The 16,072-nt window shown below is 37.5% G+C and overlaps 1 protein-coding gene across 2 annotated transcripts in view; it reads left to right on the plus strand.

Annotated features, from left to right (window-relative positions):
* The window catches only part of MTMR7 (myotubularin related protein 7), a 48,999-nt gene that overhangs the window by 16,297 nt on the left and 16,630 nt on the right, over positions 1–16,072 (plus strand). For both annotated transcript variants that reach the window (XM_042808274.1, XM_042808273.1), the window contains exons 2-7: positions 1,822–1,944; positions 2,975–3,137; positions 6,879–7,036; positions 8,634–8,762; positions 10,468–10,602; positions 15,630–15,762. In XM_042808274.1, coding sequence (XP_042664208.1) covers positions 1,822–1,944; positions 2,975–3,137; positions 6,879–7,036; positions 8,634–8,762; positions 10,468–10,602; positions 15,630–15,762 — 841 coding nt within the window. The remainder of the gene's footprint in view (positions 1–1,821; positions 1,945–2,974; positions 3,138–6,878; positions 7,037–8,633; positions 8,763–10,467; positions 10,603–15,629; positions 15,763–16,072) is intronic.

Below are 16,072 nucleotides of genomic sequence, written 5' to 3' on the forward strand. Positions count from 1 at the left end.
TAGATGGTCCTGGGAAAAGACTTTATCCATGCTTTCTAGCGGTTTTATTTTTGTTTAAAGCATATTATAACTGGCTGTGAGGGAGAAGACTTGGTTTTACAAATTGTTTGATTTTAAGCATTTTGCTACCAAACTGGCATATTTTGGTTTTGAGGATTTCTTTATTCCTATTCTTAAAATAGTGCAATGCATTTGGGATACACATTATAAACATGCAATTCTTAAGTGCTAGCATCATTCTGTTTCTGGTGTGATTTCAGTGGAATTATTTCTGCAAAATCTTGAGAAAACATGGCTACATCCCATCTTTGAGAGTATTTTAGGAAGTTTCTGTCAATCTAATCTGTAATCTCTGCATTATTTAAAATCAAATTGATTTTGCTGATCCTCTTATTCTTTTTTCTTTGCATTTGTTGCACCCAATTCTGATTTTCAGAAAATTGGTGCAAAATTACATTTATTTCAATGCAAAAGTGATAAGGTCTTCTTTAACTTTGTTCTTTTTTTTTTTTTTTCCCCCTCTCTTCCATTTTCTCAGAGCAACATTTAAGTCAGTTTCTGTACTTCCAATACAAGAATAGTCCCTTTTGATTTTAATAGGGGGCGTATCTCTTCAGCAGTTATCAGCTCTAAGTCCTGAATATAACTGGTTGTATCAAAAAAATTGTAAGTCTTGAGTGAAGAGTTGAAGAGAGGATGTAGAGAAGATTTGCCAGTGTATCTTTTGCAGCTGTGGCATAGATCTGTGCTGCTGCTTGCATGAAAAGCATGCGCTCTTGTACAATTCCAATGTTATAAAACCAGAAGAGACCATTTTGAATTTACTACAAGTTATGTGATACCAACCATCATCATTCCTTGGTTTCACTTGATTGAACTCAGTACGTTTTTTAGGAAAACTGACTAATTTTAGTTTTAAATTTTTTTGTAGTAGGAAACCCATGGTAGCAAATTGTTAACTGTTTTAGATAGTTTTTATCTCATTTAATATCCACCTTGTTGATTTTTTAATTGTTCTAGTTTCTCAGAAATGCCATATAACATTAGATAAATGCCTGTGACATGTGCCATGCACAAAATATTAATGGTGCATAAGCCACAAGCTGGTGATCTGTGAGTTAATAAAGTGTTACGGACTAGACTGTTGTCAGGAGTGTAGCAAAGAGGTCATCCATTCTGTGTGCAATGAGGCAGAGCAGTGGGTCTGAGGTCCTCGATTCCCATTGAAAAGCGACCGAGGGCAAAAATTTCTAGTGTGTCCGCTGCTGTCAGCCCTGATAGGAGTGCAGGGTCAAACACTGAAACATTTTTTTTAACTATCAGTAGAGACTTGCCTGGGAGCCTGAGTGAGGCCTGCTGGAGCAAAACGCTCTACCACTATCACCTCCTGCTTATTATTATTATTTTTAATTTAGTTTTCTATGTATCACCGATAATTCTGGAATGGCTTAAATGGACAACATGAACCTAGAGTTTAGCTGGAGGCCAGGCCCTGCCTTGCTGTCACAGGGTTTTGGTAAGGTGAGATAACAGGAAAGAGCTCAAGTGAGAAATTATCTTTGGAAGTCTTTGCTAACAGATTTTTGGATACAGAAGTACCACAAGAAGGGGAAAAATGAACACTAAGGTAGATCTGGGAATAGATCACATAATATAATCATGTTTGCTCATATAGTTACACTCTTCTGATAGTCATTTCATATGGTACTGAAAAGAACATTGTCCAAAGTTGTAATGGACAAAATGTGGATGTTGAGATCTCACTATGGCAGGCTATGTCATAGCCTAATTATTTCTTTTTTTTTTTTTTTCTCTATATAGGTGGAAAATGTTCGGTTACTTGATCGTTTATCTTCAAGAAAAGCTGCACTGGGAACCCTGTATTTAACAGCTACCCATGTCATATTTGTGGAGAATGGTTCTGAAACTCGTAAAGAAACCTGGGTATGAATTTTTGTTTTTTCAGTTAGCTGTAAGTGTGTGGCACTTGATTGATGGCAATTTGAAAATAACTTGCAAAACAGTTTAAACATAATAAATTAGTTCATATGAATGCTTTTATAACTTCAGAGCATGTGAAATTTCAGCCTCGTAATTTTTGAAAATTTTCAATGGTTTCTGGATATTACAACACAGTAAGAGAAGGACCTTCACCATACGAAAACCAGTTGTGATTGACTGAGGAACAGCTGCTATAAACTACAGCATTGCTCCTACCATTCAAGAAGAGCTGAAGAGAAATGCTGTGAATGTGAATTACTACCCTGCCTCAAATAACTCTTGCCTCTCTCCCTGACTGCTTGTTCTGGATCAGTGATTTTTTTTTTTTTTTTTTTATAATGTAGTATTTTAAATTATCTATTTTGATGGATCAATAATATATGTTGCATGTGCGTATATAGGCACAGATATACCTCCGGTGTCATACCGTTTAAGATTTTTTAATGTAGGTTAATTATAAATCCTTTGCCCATTTTTGTACTAATTATTAACTTCATCCTCTGTTGGTCTCACTATTTGCCTCCTGATTTTTTTTGTAATGTTTCACCCCATCTGATGCAGTATTTAAAATTATATCAGGACTACCATTCTGCCAGTGAGGAGGCCTAACATTTTAGCCTTATCTAACTGATGGTGGTTGATCTTTTCACTGTGCAGGTAAATGAAAAGAGCTCTTTTTCTGACAACCGCTAGCTTACACTAAAGCAAACAAACAAAAAGCTTTAGATAGCGTGACTAGGCTAATGTTTGAGCAGCTGAAACACTCCAGAAGCCCTTCTTTGTAGGTGATATATCAGGTGCTTCTTGACCCTGAAGCTGGAGATAGGAACAAAACTACAAGAGGAGGAGTGTGGGGATTTTCTAAAACAGCAGCAGAAGCTACTGTGCCTGCCCTGGCACATCATTATAAATAACTATTTTTCTTCCTAAAAATCTGAATCACTTAGAAGAACCTTTTTCAATTCCCTTACAGGTTCTTCACAGCCAAATTTCCTCTATTGAGAAGCAGGCCACCACTGCCACTGGTTGTCCATTGCTGATCCGCTGCAAGAACTTCCAGGTCATCCAGCTGGTCATCCCTCAGGAACGAGACTGCCATGATGTTTACATATCTCTGATTCGTCTGGCACGACCAGGTATGGGAAGGAAACCGGCGCAAAAGTCAATCCTCATCCTGAAGAAGCAGAGTATAATGGAAGAAATGTAGTTGTGCATCCTTGTCCTTTGCAGGTCAAGAAAAAATGCTTCATTAGAGAAGTGCTATGAGAGGAAAGGTCTCTGAGCAGACAAGCATATTAAAATAATCACTTTTGGAGCAATGAAGAAAGCACATTATAACAAGTAGTTTGTTCCATAAAGTATGACGTGTGCTTTTGTTTAAAATAATACTCTAGAGTATCACAGGCCATAAAATATATTATAATGCTATTTTATGTGTAACTCATTTACTGGATGACTTGTGTAAGTGTGAATATTGGAAAATACCGACAAGTCTATAAATCCAGGGAACTTTTACATTTCTGCTGTGACAAAAATCTTACAATATATTTAGTGGTTATGTCAAGACTTGAATTTTCCCTTTCTGTGTTGTGCATAAATTTCTTAAAATCAGTGAAAGATTTTGCAGCAAGTAGTTGATTTATTCCACTGGACTGCCTGTATTTCAGGCTATTATTATCTATGTTTTGAAAGTGCCCTTTTTGAATTTCTGAATTCGGATCAAGATCCTTTTGCAACCTTTCCTCTTTTCAAGGAAAATCCAAATATTGCATCAAAGTCCAACTTCTGATCCTCTGTATTATAGCTGCTCTACTAAGAACCAGCTGACAAGGCTTCTGATTTGTTTATTTTAAATAACTGTAGAAATACAACACCAACCTCTGTCCTTTACTATTATTTTAACAGCATGCAAAGAAAATGTCTATCACAGCCTGTACAAAACTGACAGCATTGACTTTAATTATCATCTTTCTAGGAGAACACCAATTTTGTCTACTTTGTAGAGGGGGAAAGAATTGCACAGTAAACCAGCACAGCTACTGAACTTCTATACTTACATGCCTTCTATAGTTAGGATAGTATCAGTAGTAATATGCAACTGCAGCAGATGTAACTTGATATGCTAGGTGTTGCAAGATGAAAATCATCAGAGAAATTTAAAACCAATGAGACAAATTCAGTCAGTGGTTCTGCTGATGTAAATCTGGATTAATTCCACAGACCTTAGCCGCACATATGTGTTTGTGCATGCTGGAAAGAATGCAGTTCTGTAATGCTCTTTCCCTGGAGGCAGGAGGAGGACTGCTTACTGCTGCTCACCACAACAGGACACTTTGATATAGGTGTACAGAATGATGAAGAGAAGAGTAGCTGTGGACTGTGAATAAGAGTTCAGTGGCAGACTGCAAGGGACAAGAAGGTTCGAATGAGGAAAATGCAACAAGAGCACTGTAGAATTAGCTTTTTTGCATAGTTCAGCTTCACAGTAGTTTTGCTTCTCCAACAAACCATTCAATCTTCATGTGAGGCAGGATAAAATCTTGCTTACTTAAAATTAGGAGGCTCCGATTGCAAGTTGAACCAAATGTACCCTGACAGTGCTCTGCCGTGTCATTTCTCTGAGCACAAGTCCGCTTTAGGTAATTATACAGTTACTCAGCATTAGAAGTTATGCTTTACTCCATGAGGAGAAAATTTGACTCATTCAGGCTCTGTTTTCCACCTTCTGACTGTTATTTTCATGCATTCCACCATAGGGAAACCTGAGTGAAGCCTATGTTGTGTACTGGCTTAATATATTCTATGTTATCTGATGTCATAGTTACACTAAAGGAGCAAATTTGTGTTTGATTTTATTCCTGTTAGTTGTTAATAGCATTTTAATAAGGTCAAGCTGTCAGCTGAGTTTGGCCTCTTTGCTTAATTAAGCCATTTTGTGAAACAAACTGACCATAACAGTTATTACAGGTGTAATAATCATTGCAAATGCTAATGGCACAATAACTGTGAAAGCTTAGGGAAAGTCCTGTAAGTACTGGCAAAGAGGTGACAACTGAGCTTTAAGGCACTAACTACTAATACTTCAACATTTCTGTTACCACCTATCGATACCATCATGTAATAATACTTGTAATGTTGAAGCAGACTTCAGTCATAAATAACCTGCATATATTTTAATAGGTGGATTTTTAAAGGCTTCCCATGTGCCTGTGAACAGCAGGTCCAGCTGGAGAGAAAATCCAGATGCTTATGACAACCAAGCAGTGGAAACAAGTTGCTACCAAAAGCACTTTCTTAAAAAGAGCTCAGATTAGATTTGTGGATTATGCTTAATCTTTATATTAGCAGATAAGAAATAAACCAGACTCCTTTCCTAATCTAAACTTCCATGACAGAAGTTTGAAATCAGAGAAAACGAAAAGAGTTTAAACTATCAGACAATGTGCAAATAATTTTTTATCCTTACTCATGTCTTTGTTGACTACTAGTACTTTCCTGACAGAGTTAACATGTTTTCTTTCCTTATCTTCATACTTTTGTGTCTGTGTGTATACAATCAATTTAATTAAATTTTAAAAGGGGAAAATATAACTTAAATTAAACCTTTAGAAGACATAATAAAAATAAAAGTAAAGACTTTCATTGGAATAAAGTGGGATCCTAATTATTATTATTATTATTATTGTGTTGTTTTTGTGGTTATTATTTGTATAGTTATAAATTCCTTACTGTAGTATTCGAAGACTCTGCTTATTAGGTATATATTATTAGAAAATAAAGTGCAGTATTTAAATTTACCGATCTTGTTAAAATTATATTGTGGAGCCTGTGTGTCAGTGGAGAACTATGAAATCAGAGAGGACTCAGCTTATGATTTGCTTTACTTCAATTCTAAACTTAAAAACCTGTTGGTCAGAAAGTGTTAAGGAATTTAGGGCAACAGGATGAAACACACCCTCATGACATAATAATATCTTAAGTATCAGTGAATGTTAATTTCAAGCTATATGCTGAATAGTTATTCATATCAGTGACAGTTGACATTTAATGGCAATGGTGTCTGGCTGCCACTGGTCACCAGGGTTAAGACACTCATTGGCACAAATACAGATATACTCCTAAAAAAAGTTAAAAACTCCAGCACCAGCCAAGTTTCTTATATGGTTCTTGACCAAAGGTGACAGGTGACATAGCTACCTAAGTGATTTGATGGTCGTGATAAAATGACTGATGTAACATATGCTATTTTTATGCTATTACAAGGTCTGTATCTCAAATGCATTTGCTAATAATTCAAGACCAGAATTTTGCAGTTCACAAAACTAAGATTTCATTGAATGTATTGGGAACTTCCCTGTTTAGGGACAAAGACTTCTGAGTTTCTTCATTTTTGGAAGATTGTGCTGCATAGTCCATTGTTCAGATCTTTGCCACAGAACAGATGTTACGTTAATAAAAGGATTTCTAGGCTACTTCTGGCCAGAAAATTATTTTGCAGAACAAGTGCTTATTCTGGCACTGACTTCAGTTTTCTTTGGATGAAGGCATATGATCACTGACATTTTGCCTTTGTTCTGGAGGAGGCTTTTACAATTCAGTGGAGAAGAGGTCCAGCAGAACAGTATCTTTTAAGTAGCACTACTAATAATGCACATATATTGCAACATGTACAAATAACAAATGAGCACAGTACTTCCAAAGTATACTTCAAAATAGTTATAAACCAGGATATGTGCTTTGTATAGCAAAGCATATATTTTGAAAGAAACCACATAAAGGAAAATATCAAGTTCTGTTTTTGAAGTGTAATTTCAGGATGAGAAATCTGAAGTGGTTTACTGGTTTTGTTTGCTTTTTTTTTTTTTCTTTTTTTCCAGTGAAATACGAAGAGTTGTATTGTTTCTCATTCAATCCAAAATTAGATAAAGAAGAGCGAGAGCAAGGCTGGAAGCTCATGGACCTTAATGAAGAATATAATCGGATGGGTATTCCAAACAACTACTGGCAGATTAGTGATGTAAACAGAGACTATGGAGTGAGTTGTGATTTTTCTGTTGCAGGGGCTGTTTGTAAAGCAAATCAGCCGTTTGATTGTGGAATGCTGTAGTGCTTAGATGCAGGATTCCTTTGTGCTCAGTGCTGTACACACATGTAGTAAAGTACAGTTCTTCCACTCTTTCACATAAAAAGGCACGTAGAAAGTGAGAGAAAGGATATGTCTTCATTTAACACACGTAGATATGAAGCACAGAAAACAGGTACACAATGTTTTAAGCGCTAGTGCTTGGCTGTCTGGGGAGAAGTTTAAATTGTACCTAATGTTACATGACTGAAAGAACATTTTTCTGTCATGTAGGCTTATTTTAAATTACTATACAGTCATTTTTAAAAAAACAAAACAAACCAAACAAACCTATAAGTAGTGAATTTGGCAATATTTTTTCCACACTGGTTATCCTCACAATCCTTTTGAAGCCTCTGTGATGGACTGTTAGTGTTTCTCACAGTCATCTGACAAGTCATATATCTTCCTACCTGCCCGCTGTCCTGCTTTGTTCAGTCTTGTACAATTGAAGTCCCTTGAATGTTAATTAATTGTGAGAAATAATAATAAAACTATTTCTGAAGGAAGTTTGTCCATGTACTCCATTGGCTCTGCTGCTGGAGCATATCCATGTTAAGGAAGGCTTATGAAGTTCTAAGAGAAGACTAAATGTGCTGTCTGGGTTTGTTGGTTTTTTTTTGTTAAAACAGTTGGAAAAAATATTTGACTTCTTTTAAGATAAAGAGTAGGAAAAATGGCGTGATGAACAAAACCCACTTTACCACAGCTACATCTGTAACCACAAGCCCTTCCTTCTCTTTATCCTTCATTACATATCTTTGACTCGCTCAGAACCTAATTTCTTCCCGGGCATCCTAATTCCTTTAGGTATCTCAGAAAGGCCCAGAGAGGTACTGGATATCCTTTTGACCCCAGCCAGAATGCCACAGGCAGTGTCAGGAAAAGGAAGTTAGACCAGGACACTGTTTGTGGTCCCACTTGTCTCCCGAGGAACTTCAGGGCTTTTTTTGCAGGCTCATTGGGTTCCTTTCAGACATGGTAGGCATTATCAGGTCTGCTTGCCTTTTAGTATCCTCATTTCATATGGATTAATTTATTTTCTCCAAGTCCCTTTTTTTGTAATTTATTTTATTATCAGATTTTCTGGAGAATTTGACTCTGTGGTCCCCTCCCATTATAACAGAGGGATGTTTGAGATTTTCACCCACTCCCATCCTTACTTCCAAATCCTGTTACAGAGGAAACCACAGTTGTAAATGTTACCTTGCTGTACATAATGATGACTCTTTTCTGGTATGAATGTATTTTATACCTGTTTATTCTCAATGAATTATGAATTAACACTTGGAAATACAACCCTTAAACCATTCTGCTTCAGTTTTGCAATCTGTGAGTTAGAATTAATATTTTCAATCTTCAAAAGACTTTTTTGAGAAATGTCAGTTATGTGTGTACAGTAATTATGGAATATTCTGAGATTGAGTTCCTTGGTATTTTGATTTTGTTGTGGAGATGGCTAATGTTACTTGTATTTTATGGAGCAAATAAGCAGAGCTTCCTTTCACAGGTTTGCGACTCCTATCCTACAGAAGTGTATGTGCCAAAGTCTGCGACTGCACACATCATAGTGGGAAGCTCTAAATTTCGGAGCCGAAGGCGTTTCCCAGCTCTTTCCTACTACTGCAAGGATAACAACGTAAGTGTGAGTCTGTAGCTTTGAAATGTTTGTTTATTTTGGCCTCTCTTTTATAATTTTTCTAAGCTTTCACGAGAAGAAATCAGTGATTATGATAAGTATTTGTCAGTAGCAAAGAGCTATGGGAAAGCTATGAATATGAAAGACTGAATGAGTGGATCCTGTCCCCCCTGCACGCAGCAGACCTCTTCCGAACCTGCTGTTACCACAGCTGTTCAATATCTACCATCAAATCTTACCCTACTCCTCTCCATTACTCCATTAGCTGGCAACTGATGCCAACCTCCAAATTCACAAGGAGGCATTTCCTCCAACATTCCCAACACTTTTTCTAGACCTTTGAACCATGAAGGATCCAGGAGTAAATGCAATACTTCAGAATCTGTAAGTGGTCTGAACCTTAACCTGAACTCCAAGCACAACAGGGAAAGCATTCAGGCTGAGTCCATGAAACTCATCCAAACAGGATCACTATGTATTGGAATCTAGCTGATGCCTGAGATCTTTTCTTTCACTGAAATTTGGAAATGTCCTAGTGTTTTGAATCCTAGATACCTAAATTTGGACTTAGCTGATTATGCAGAGTGATTAACTTTGAAAATGTTGTCCCTAATGTAATATTAAAGATAATATGCAATTTATGCAGAGAAGGTATTTACTATTTAAATCTTCCTACAGTCTTGTTTTGTTGTCAAATTCATAGATCCTTATTATAAGCATATATTAAATCACTGGAATGTGCACTGATCATCAGACAAGACTCTAGTTAACTAAGAATCTGTTTGCTAAAACTGTTAATAAAGTATGAACAGGCCCTTACACAGTTCAGGATTTCTGTATTAAAGATCCATATTTTACTGACTAACTACTGATAGTTAAAAGACTTGGCTGAAAAAGAGCATGTCCTTTCTCACAGCAGGCAGATTCTCTTCATGATTATGTTCAGTGCTTAGAAAGTGCATGTATTAGCCCCTTGCCCTCTACCGATCTAGTTGCCCTCTGCCTGGCAGAAATAACACCCCTCATGCTCACTCATTTCACATTCTGTTCCTTCTTTCCCAGTTTCATCTGGAGGTCTGATCCTGATGGGTCTGTGGAGAAGCTCTATTCCCTTCTTCAATGACACTGATTAATAAATGTGTTCCAGGAGTCAGGCTGCCAGACCCACTTCCCATGCAGCAAGGTCTTTCTCCAGAGTCAGGGCTAAAAATACACCACCATCAGTGAGCTAGCTGCATGTTATGCATTTTTGTTTCCTGGACTTGTGGTGTCAGGCTGTTTAGTAAAGCATGCATTAGTGTTGGGTGTAATCTGTATCATAACTGGTAAGTGTGAGTGATAGTGCAAAAGGACCCATTCTTTATGTTATATTAGTGTTCTTGTGATAGCAATGTTGTACTCATCATACCCTCTAGACACCACCTTTCAGGAGTTATTCCACTTTAGGGAAATTATATATTTAAAATAGTTCTAAAACTCGCAGTCGAGACTAGGCTTGGGCTAATGAGGTTGTGCTGTTTTGATATTTCCTTGTCTTTCTAAAAATAAGGCATTTATTAACATGTAATTCATGTTACCATTCTGCCCTTCCCACGTAACTGTACACCTATACAAACATCTAATGAGCTGCTTTTGTAAATGCTTCTGGATGATAAATAATTTCTGCTTAATAACTATGTTGATTTGGTTTTCTGTTTTTCCATAGGCCTCTATATGTAGAAGCAGCCAGCCTTTATCTGGCTTTAGTGCTCGATGCCTTGAGGATGAACAGATGCTCCAGGCCATTAGAAAAGCAAATCCAGGAAGTGATTTCATATACGTTGTTGACACTCGGCCCAAAGTAAGTACATTAAATTTCTTGCATATAGCAAGACTGAATCTGGGCTGAATACATCAGGGAAGATGCACAGCCTAGGTAACTGATCATACTGCTGATCTTAGTTGCATATCTGTAACTCCACAGGTAAATCAGAATTTATCAGGAGAATCATAACTAGGAACCTTCCCCGCATTTTTCTCTCTTAAAGATTTTTTTTCTTTACACTGAGCTTTTATCTTTTTTGATCTTAACAAAATGTTAAGATACAGAAAAGTGAATAACTTGTAGTATTAACCATTTCCATGCACAGAGGAGCAATCATTAACTATATTAGTGATAAGAGTAGTAAAAAGTAATTCCCATTATAAAATTGTATTTATAATTGTTTGTAATGTGGCAAATTTCTGCCTGCTTATACTGCAATTTTCCATGCAAGATTTCTCCTGAAAGTGAGAAAATTTCAATGACCTCTGCAGAAGACTAAGGAAAGACTATTTACTGAGGTTACAAGAATTGAGGAGACCTTCTTTGAATATCTCTAGCACTTTTGTGTTTTTGAGAGAGAACCTGAAATATGATAAACAGTGATCTCAGATGCCATATTTCTATAATTGACTAAATTTTTGTCCAAGATAAAAGCTTTATTAAAAACACAGAAACTCAGTAATGATCTAGAAGAGGTTGGAAGCTAAAAAACCCTTGTGTGGAAGCTAAAAAACCCTTGTGTCCAAATTGGCATGCTAGCAAACAGCTCGAGGTGAGGAGGACTAGATAGGCTTCAGTGTATGGAGGTGGGAGAAGGGATATGTTCTTTCTTGCACTACCAATAGCTTCTATGTTGAAGTTATCAGAGCACCTGATGGAAAGAAACCAGAGGGGCAAATCTCAAGTAGATATAGGATGAGCTATAGTGTGGGAGAAGGAAAAACGAGAGCAAAGGCTTGAGGAAAAGGAAGAAGGAAGCTGTTTCAGTATCCTGAGATCAGGAGACAGAGCCTGAAAGGGAAAGGTGGGTAAAGCTGAGAAACATGAGGAATAGAGCGAGGAAGGGCAAAGCTGGCAGAGTTGGAGCAGAAATGAGGAACCTGGCTGGTTGGTGATTGACTGGAGACCTGGGAGCTGGCGGGAAAGTGCTGAGTGCTCACAGCTGTAATGGGAGGCAGCAGCCAGAAAATCAGGGCCCTGACATGTCTCATTGCACTTTCTATGTTGGTGACTACTTTGACCTTCAGTACCCTCTTTTTTATTGGGAAGATGAGGATGATACTGCCTTACTTGTGGTCCTGAAGCAAGTGAATCGTGATGAGCACTAGGAAAGAATTAGTACCACTGTGTTCAGAACAGGCTTTAGATAAGAAGTACAGACCTACCTGCCTAAATAATGTTTGTTTAACAGTTTTCTGTATGTAACAATAGTTACAGCATAATGGTTCCTGGCTGATGATACTGGTACTCTTCCCTAATTAAGGACGTTGCTCACTGATGGGACTAATTAACAACTAACAACCTACTGACTTCGCTATTAATAATGTTTTACAAGGTGTTAACAGGAAGGTCCTATCCTGTAAACTTTTCTGGTAAATGACTTTGGTGAGACATCTGCTGTGTGCAGTGAAAAAAGTCTGTACTTTAAGTGGAGAGAGTGAAATTGGCTCACTTGGTCATGAATGACGGCTTATTTCCAACAATGCCAGCTTCTTCAGGAGCCCATCAGGAGATGAAGACTTTGTTTTCATTGAACTTCTCTGGAAAGAATGGTTTTGATGTAAAGAATTTTGTATACACAGATTCCTACTCTCTCTGCGCTGCAAGAATGGACTGATTTACTAAAGCTCCTGTGATCCCAGATGCCAAATACAGCCTTCCTACAATTCTGCACCTCCTAATGCATATATATAGAGAGAGCATGTAGGAAGTGATAGGTATCAGTGCAAGCTGTTCCTGGCATTCCTCAGGGAACCTTTAACAAATGTAAAGGTAAGATATCGAGTCTGGTGCAAGGTTTCCCATTGCTCTAGGAAGATAAAAAACTACCTGCCTCTTCCCTCATCAGATCTGGTTCCTTGCAAAGATTGTGAATATCAATGGGCCCTTCAATTCAGCATTCCCAAGTGCTCTTCATATGATGTTTTTTGTTGCTTTTGATAACCTTTAAAACAAAAGATTTGGCTGTGTAAGAAAGCTTTGTTTCCACTTCATTTAAATATACCAGGATGACCATATGCAGAGCTTTATTTAGGCTACTGTATTTTTAAATTTTCTCCTTCCTCTATGTGTTTACAGAAGAAGCTAATATAAACTTACTGATTATGAGTAAAACAAGTTAGTTCTATAACTTTTTATAAGAAGACAGGACTCAGTTATTGTCCACATTAAAGGAGACGCCAGGGAATCTGGCAAGTGAGGTCTGCTCCCTTTGGAGGTTATATTCTCATATTCACTGAGATTAAGTGAGGACAAGCATAATTGAGAGAGCTTTACAACAGATGGAATTTTGGTAGGTGATGTGGAAAACTTGTTAGTAAATATTGTGGCAGCTGTAAAGTTTGGCAACTGACAATATTTAAAATAAATGAATGTCAGAAAGTCTTGCAAAGTTAACCTTTATTTACTTTTAAAGAGGGCTATTTCAGATTGTCTTTTAAGAAAGGATTTCTGTGATAAAATTGCTCTGATGCAGAGACGGTTCATAGAGTTTATTGTACTGAGGATTAGGTCAGTTAGGGGCTAGATGTTTTTCATTTGGGGTTTCAGGTGTTTGTGGTGGCTTAGAGTCATGCATACAGGTCTTTCTTCCTGAAGTTATATGCTATTGCAGAGAGAGACTGCTTCATTTTGTTTATACTAAAACACTGGTGTCTACTTCAAAAGAGAAAGATTAGGATTCAGCAGATAATTTGTATCTTTATAGCAAATCACACTGAGGACTCTGTCCTTAAAGGACATGCTGTTCACAGACTGTATCTTTTTTTTTATTGTTCATTGATAGTCAAAACATTGGCAGACTGCTGGTTGATAGGCAAGAATTCTTTTTTCGCCTGCGCTTTTTCATGAATTGCATGCTACAAGTTAAAAGTTTTACACAAGACCTGAGTAAATGAAAAATGCTGGGGTTTTTGTGTAGGTTCCTATCTCAGAGTATGGCTCCTTCTGTGGTATCATGAAGTTCATGCACTGTTTCAGTTCCTAACGGTGGTCCACAAATACAATGATGTATTCTTATTGCCAAGTTCTGCTCATGGGAATGTGTGCTCTGGAAACTGTGAAGATGGGAAAAAGTCCCCTATGTTCACATATTAACTTGGACAGAATGAAAGAATTGAAAAGTGGTCTCACCCATCTGTTCTCTTATGCAACTAAAATGAGACTGTAATGGCATAAAAAAGCTTTTAGTCTGTAGCTGTTTCCTTTGAAAGTTAAGAGGTCAAATTTGGTCCATGGAAACCCGTTTTGATATATGACATAAAAAAGCTAGACTTGTTCATCTTAGTTGGAGGTAAGTTGGCAGCAGACAGTCAATCCTACTCAATTACATGCATTTGGCTCCAAATTAAATTTGGATATTGGGAGTATGAATGTTTGGTGTGGAAGAGATCAGGAAGGGACACATTCTTATATATCCCATGATACCATTAGCTGAGCACTGAAATACATTATTGTGACTTTCAGAAGTGACCACAGAAGCAGCAAATCAATAGTATGGCCTGCAATATTGGGAAATAAACTGGAAATAGAGCTATCTGCATAGCCTCTTGTCCCCTAGGCAATGCCTAAGAGATTCTTTGTTTCGGTATTTCTTGAGCATTGGATCTCACTGCAGTGAACAGGAGTCACTTTTTATCCAGCTGATACCTCAGAAGGTCTCTCCAAAAGCTTTGTTAGTGCCCTCCAGCCTGGATGTGCAATATCTATTGTTATTTAATTCTTAAACCTTTCCTGAGCAGAAGCTGTTAGTTGTGCTTGGAAGCATGGAGGTTCTGCAATATGGGGCGCTTTGTTACTCCTGAAGCTTTCATATTTCTTGGGAAGTTCAAAGGCTCCCCAGCCTTACAGCATGCATTTCATAGAAGACCAGGGACTTTATGCAAAAAGACAATTTCTTTCTATTGAACAGTGAGATTTTGCTGTAGGAAATAAAAGAAAATAGATAGAGTAATAAAGTAAAAGTACTTAATTCATTTCCATCAGCTCTAGTTTTCAGCCCAGAGATCAAAATTTGACATAGAGGTCTTGGCAGATAGTTTTCCCCAAAGAATCTCAAAAGGGGGGAAAATAAACATTAAAAAAACTCCTTAGTTTTACAGTTGGAAAAACTGAACTAAGAAAGTGTTTAGTGGCTTTCCCATGCCAGGAAGCAAGTAACAGATTCAAAGACAAAACTCCAGCTTCCATGTGAATGTATTTTTTGACAAAGCACAGCAAAATATTCAAGAGTGCTGCATTGCAGATGAAAATATCTGTGGTAATTTTGTCAATTCAAATCTTTTGTGGTCTTGCACAACTAGAACCAAGATACTCTAAACTTAGGAAAAACTGGTCCAACTCTCTCTTCGTTATTCCAGGCTTCAAAGAAGCAAGCTGTATCGACTTTTGGATGATTTGAGCCCTGAAACACAGCAACATTACAGTGTACATATGGTATGAAACAGTGGCATGGAAGATAAGACACTGCCACCTCCTGGTTTATTCTGGTAGTAAACATAATGTCGATCAAAAATAAAATCAAAATAGCCTTTTAAAAACAAATGGATACCTTTACACACGTGCCGAAGACCCCTACATAAGCTGTGGGGTTTTTTGTGTCTACTCTAATTAATGAAGATTCACCCAAATTTTGTGAAATAGAGGTCAGAGCCTCAGCAACCCAGCACCCTGCAGTAGTCTGTAAACAGCTCCCCGATTCCTAACCCCTTGTGTTGACACTGTAATAAATGCTTCCTATTTATCCCCGACTTAAATCACTCTGATTTATTGCAGCAGACCACAAGCTTTGTTTTGAAAAGAATCTGTTTGCTACTGGTTTTCATCCAGTTTTCCCTCTTTTTCAGCTCAACGCAATGGCAAACAGAGCCGCAGGGAAGGGATATGAAAATGAAGATAACTACTCCAACATCAAGTTTCAATTCATAGGCATTGAGAACATCCATGTCATGAGAAATAGTCTGCAGAAAATGCTTGAAGGTAATACTCTTCTTTATTGAAAACTAGAGGAAAGATTTGATCCTTCTGTCACACAACCCAGGATACCTGCTCTGAAATCAGCAGCAGTGAAAATGGGTATGTAAAGAGAGCTTTGCCTGTTGCAGCTGCGTGCAGCTGCCTGATGGCTAATGGGGCTTGTGCAATGGAGCATCATCACGGCCAGTGGTGATTTCCTAATTGTGCAAACACCTTGTTCCATGGGTGAAATCCAGATATCATTTAATTTAATGACAAAATTAATTTGACTTCAATACACCTTACTTCTACCATATCTTCTTTTGCGGTTTAC

The sequence above is a fragment of the Tyto alba genome, unplaced genomic scaffold (genome assembly GCF_018691265.1).
Source record: "Tyto alba isolate M040663 unplaced genomic scaffold, T.alba_DEE_v4.0 Super-Scaffold_6, whole genome shotgun sequence".
NCBI lineage: Eukaryota > Metazoa > Chordata > Aves > Strigiformes > Tytonidae > Tyto > Tyto alba.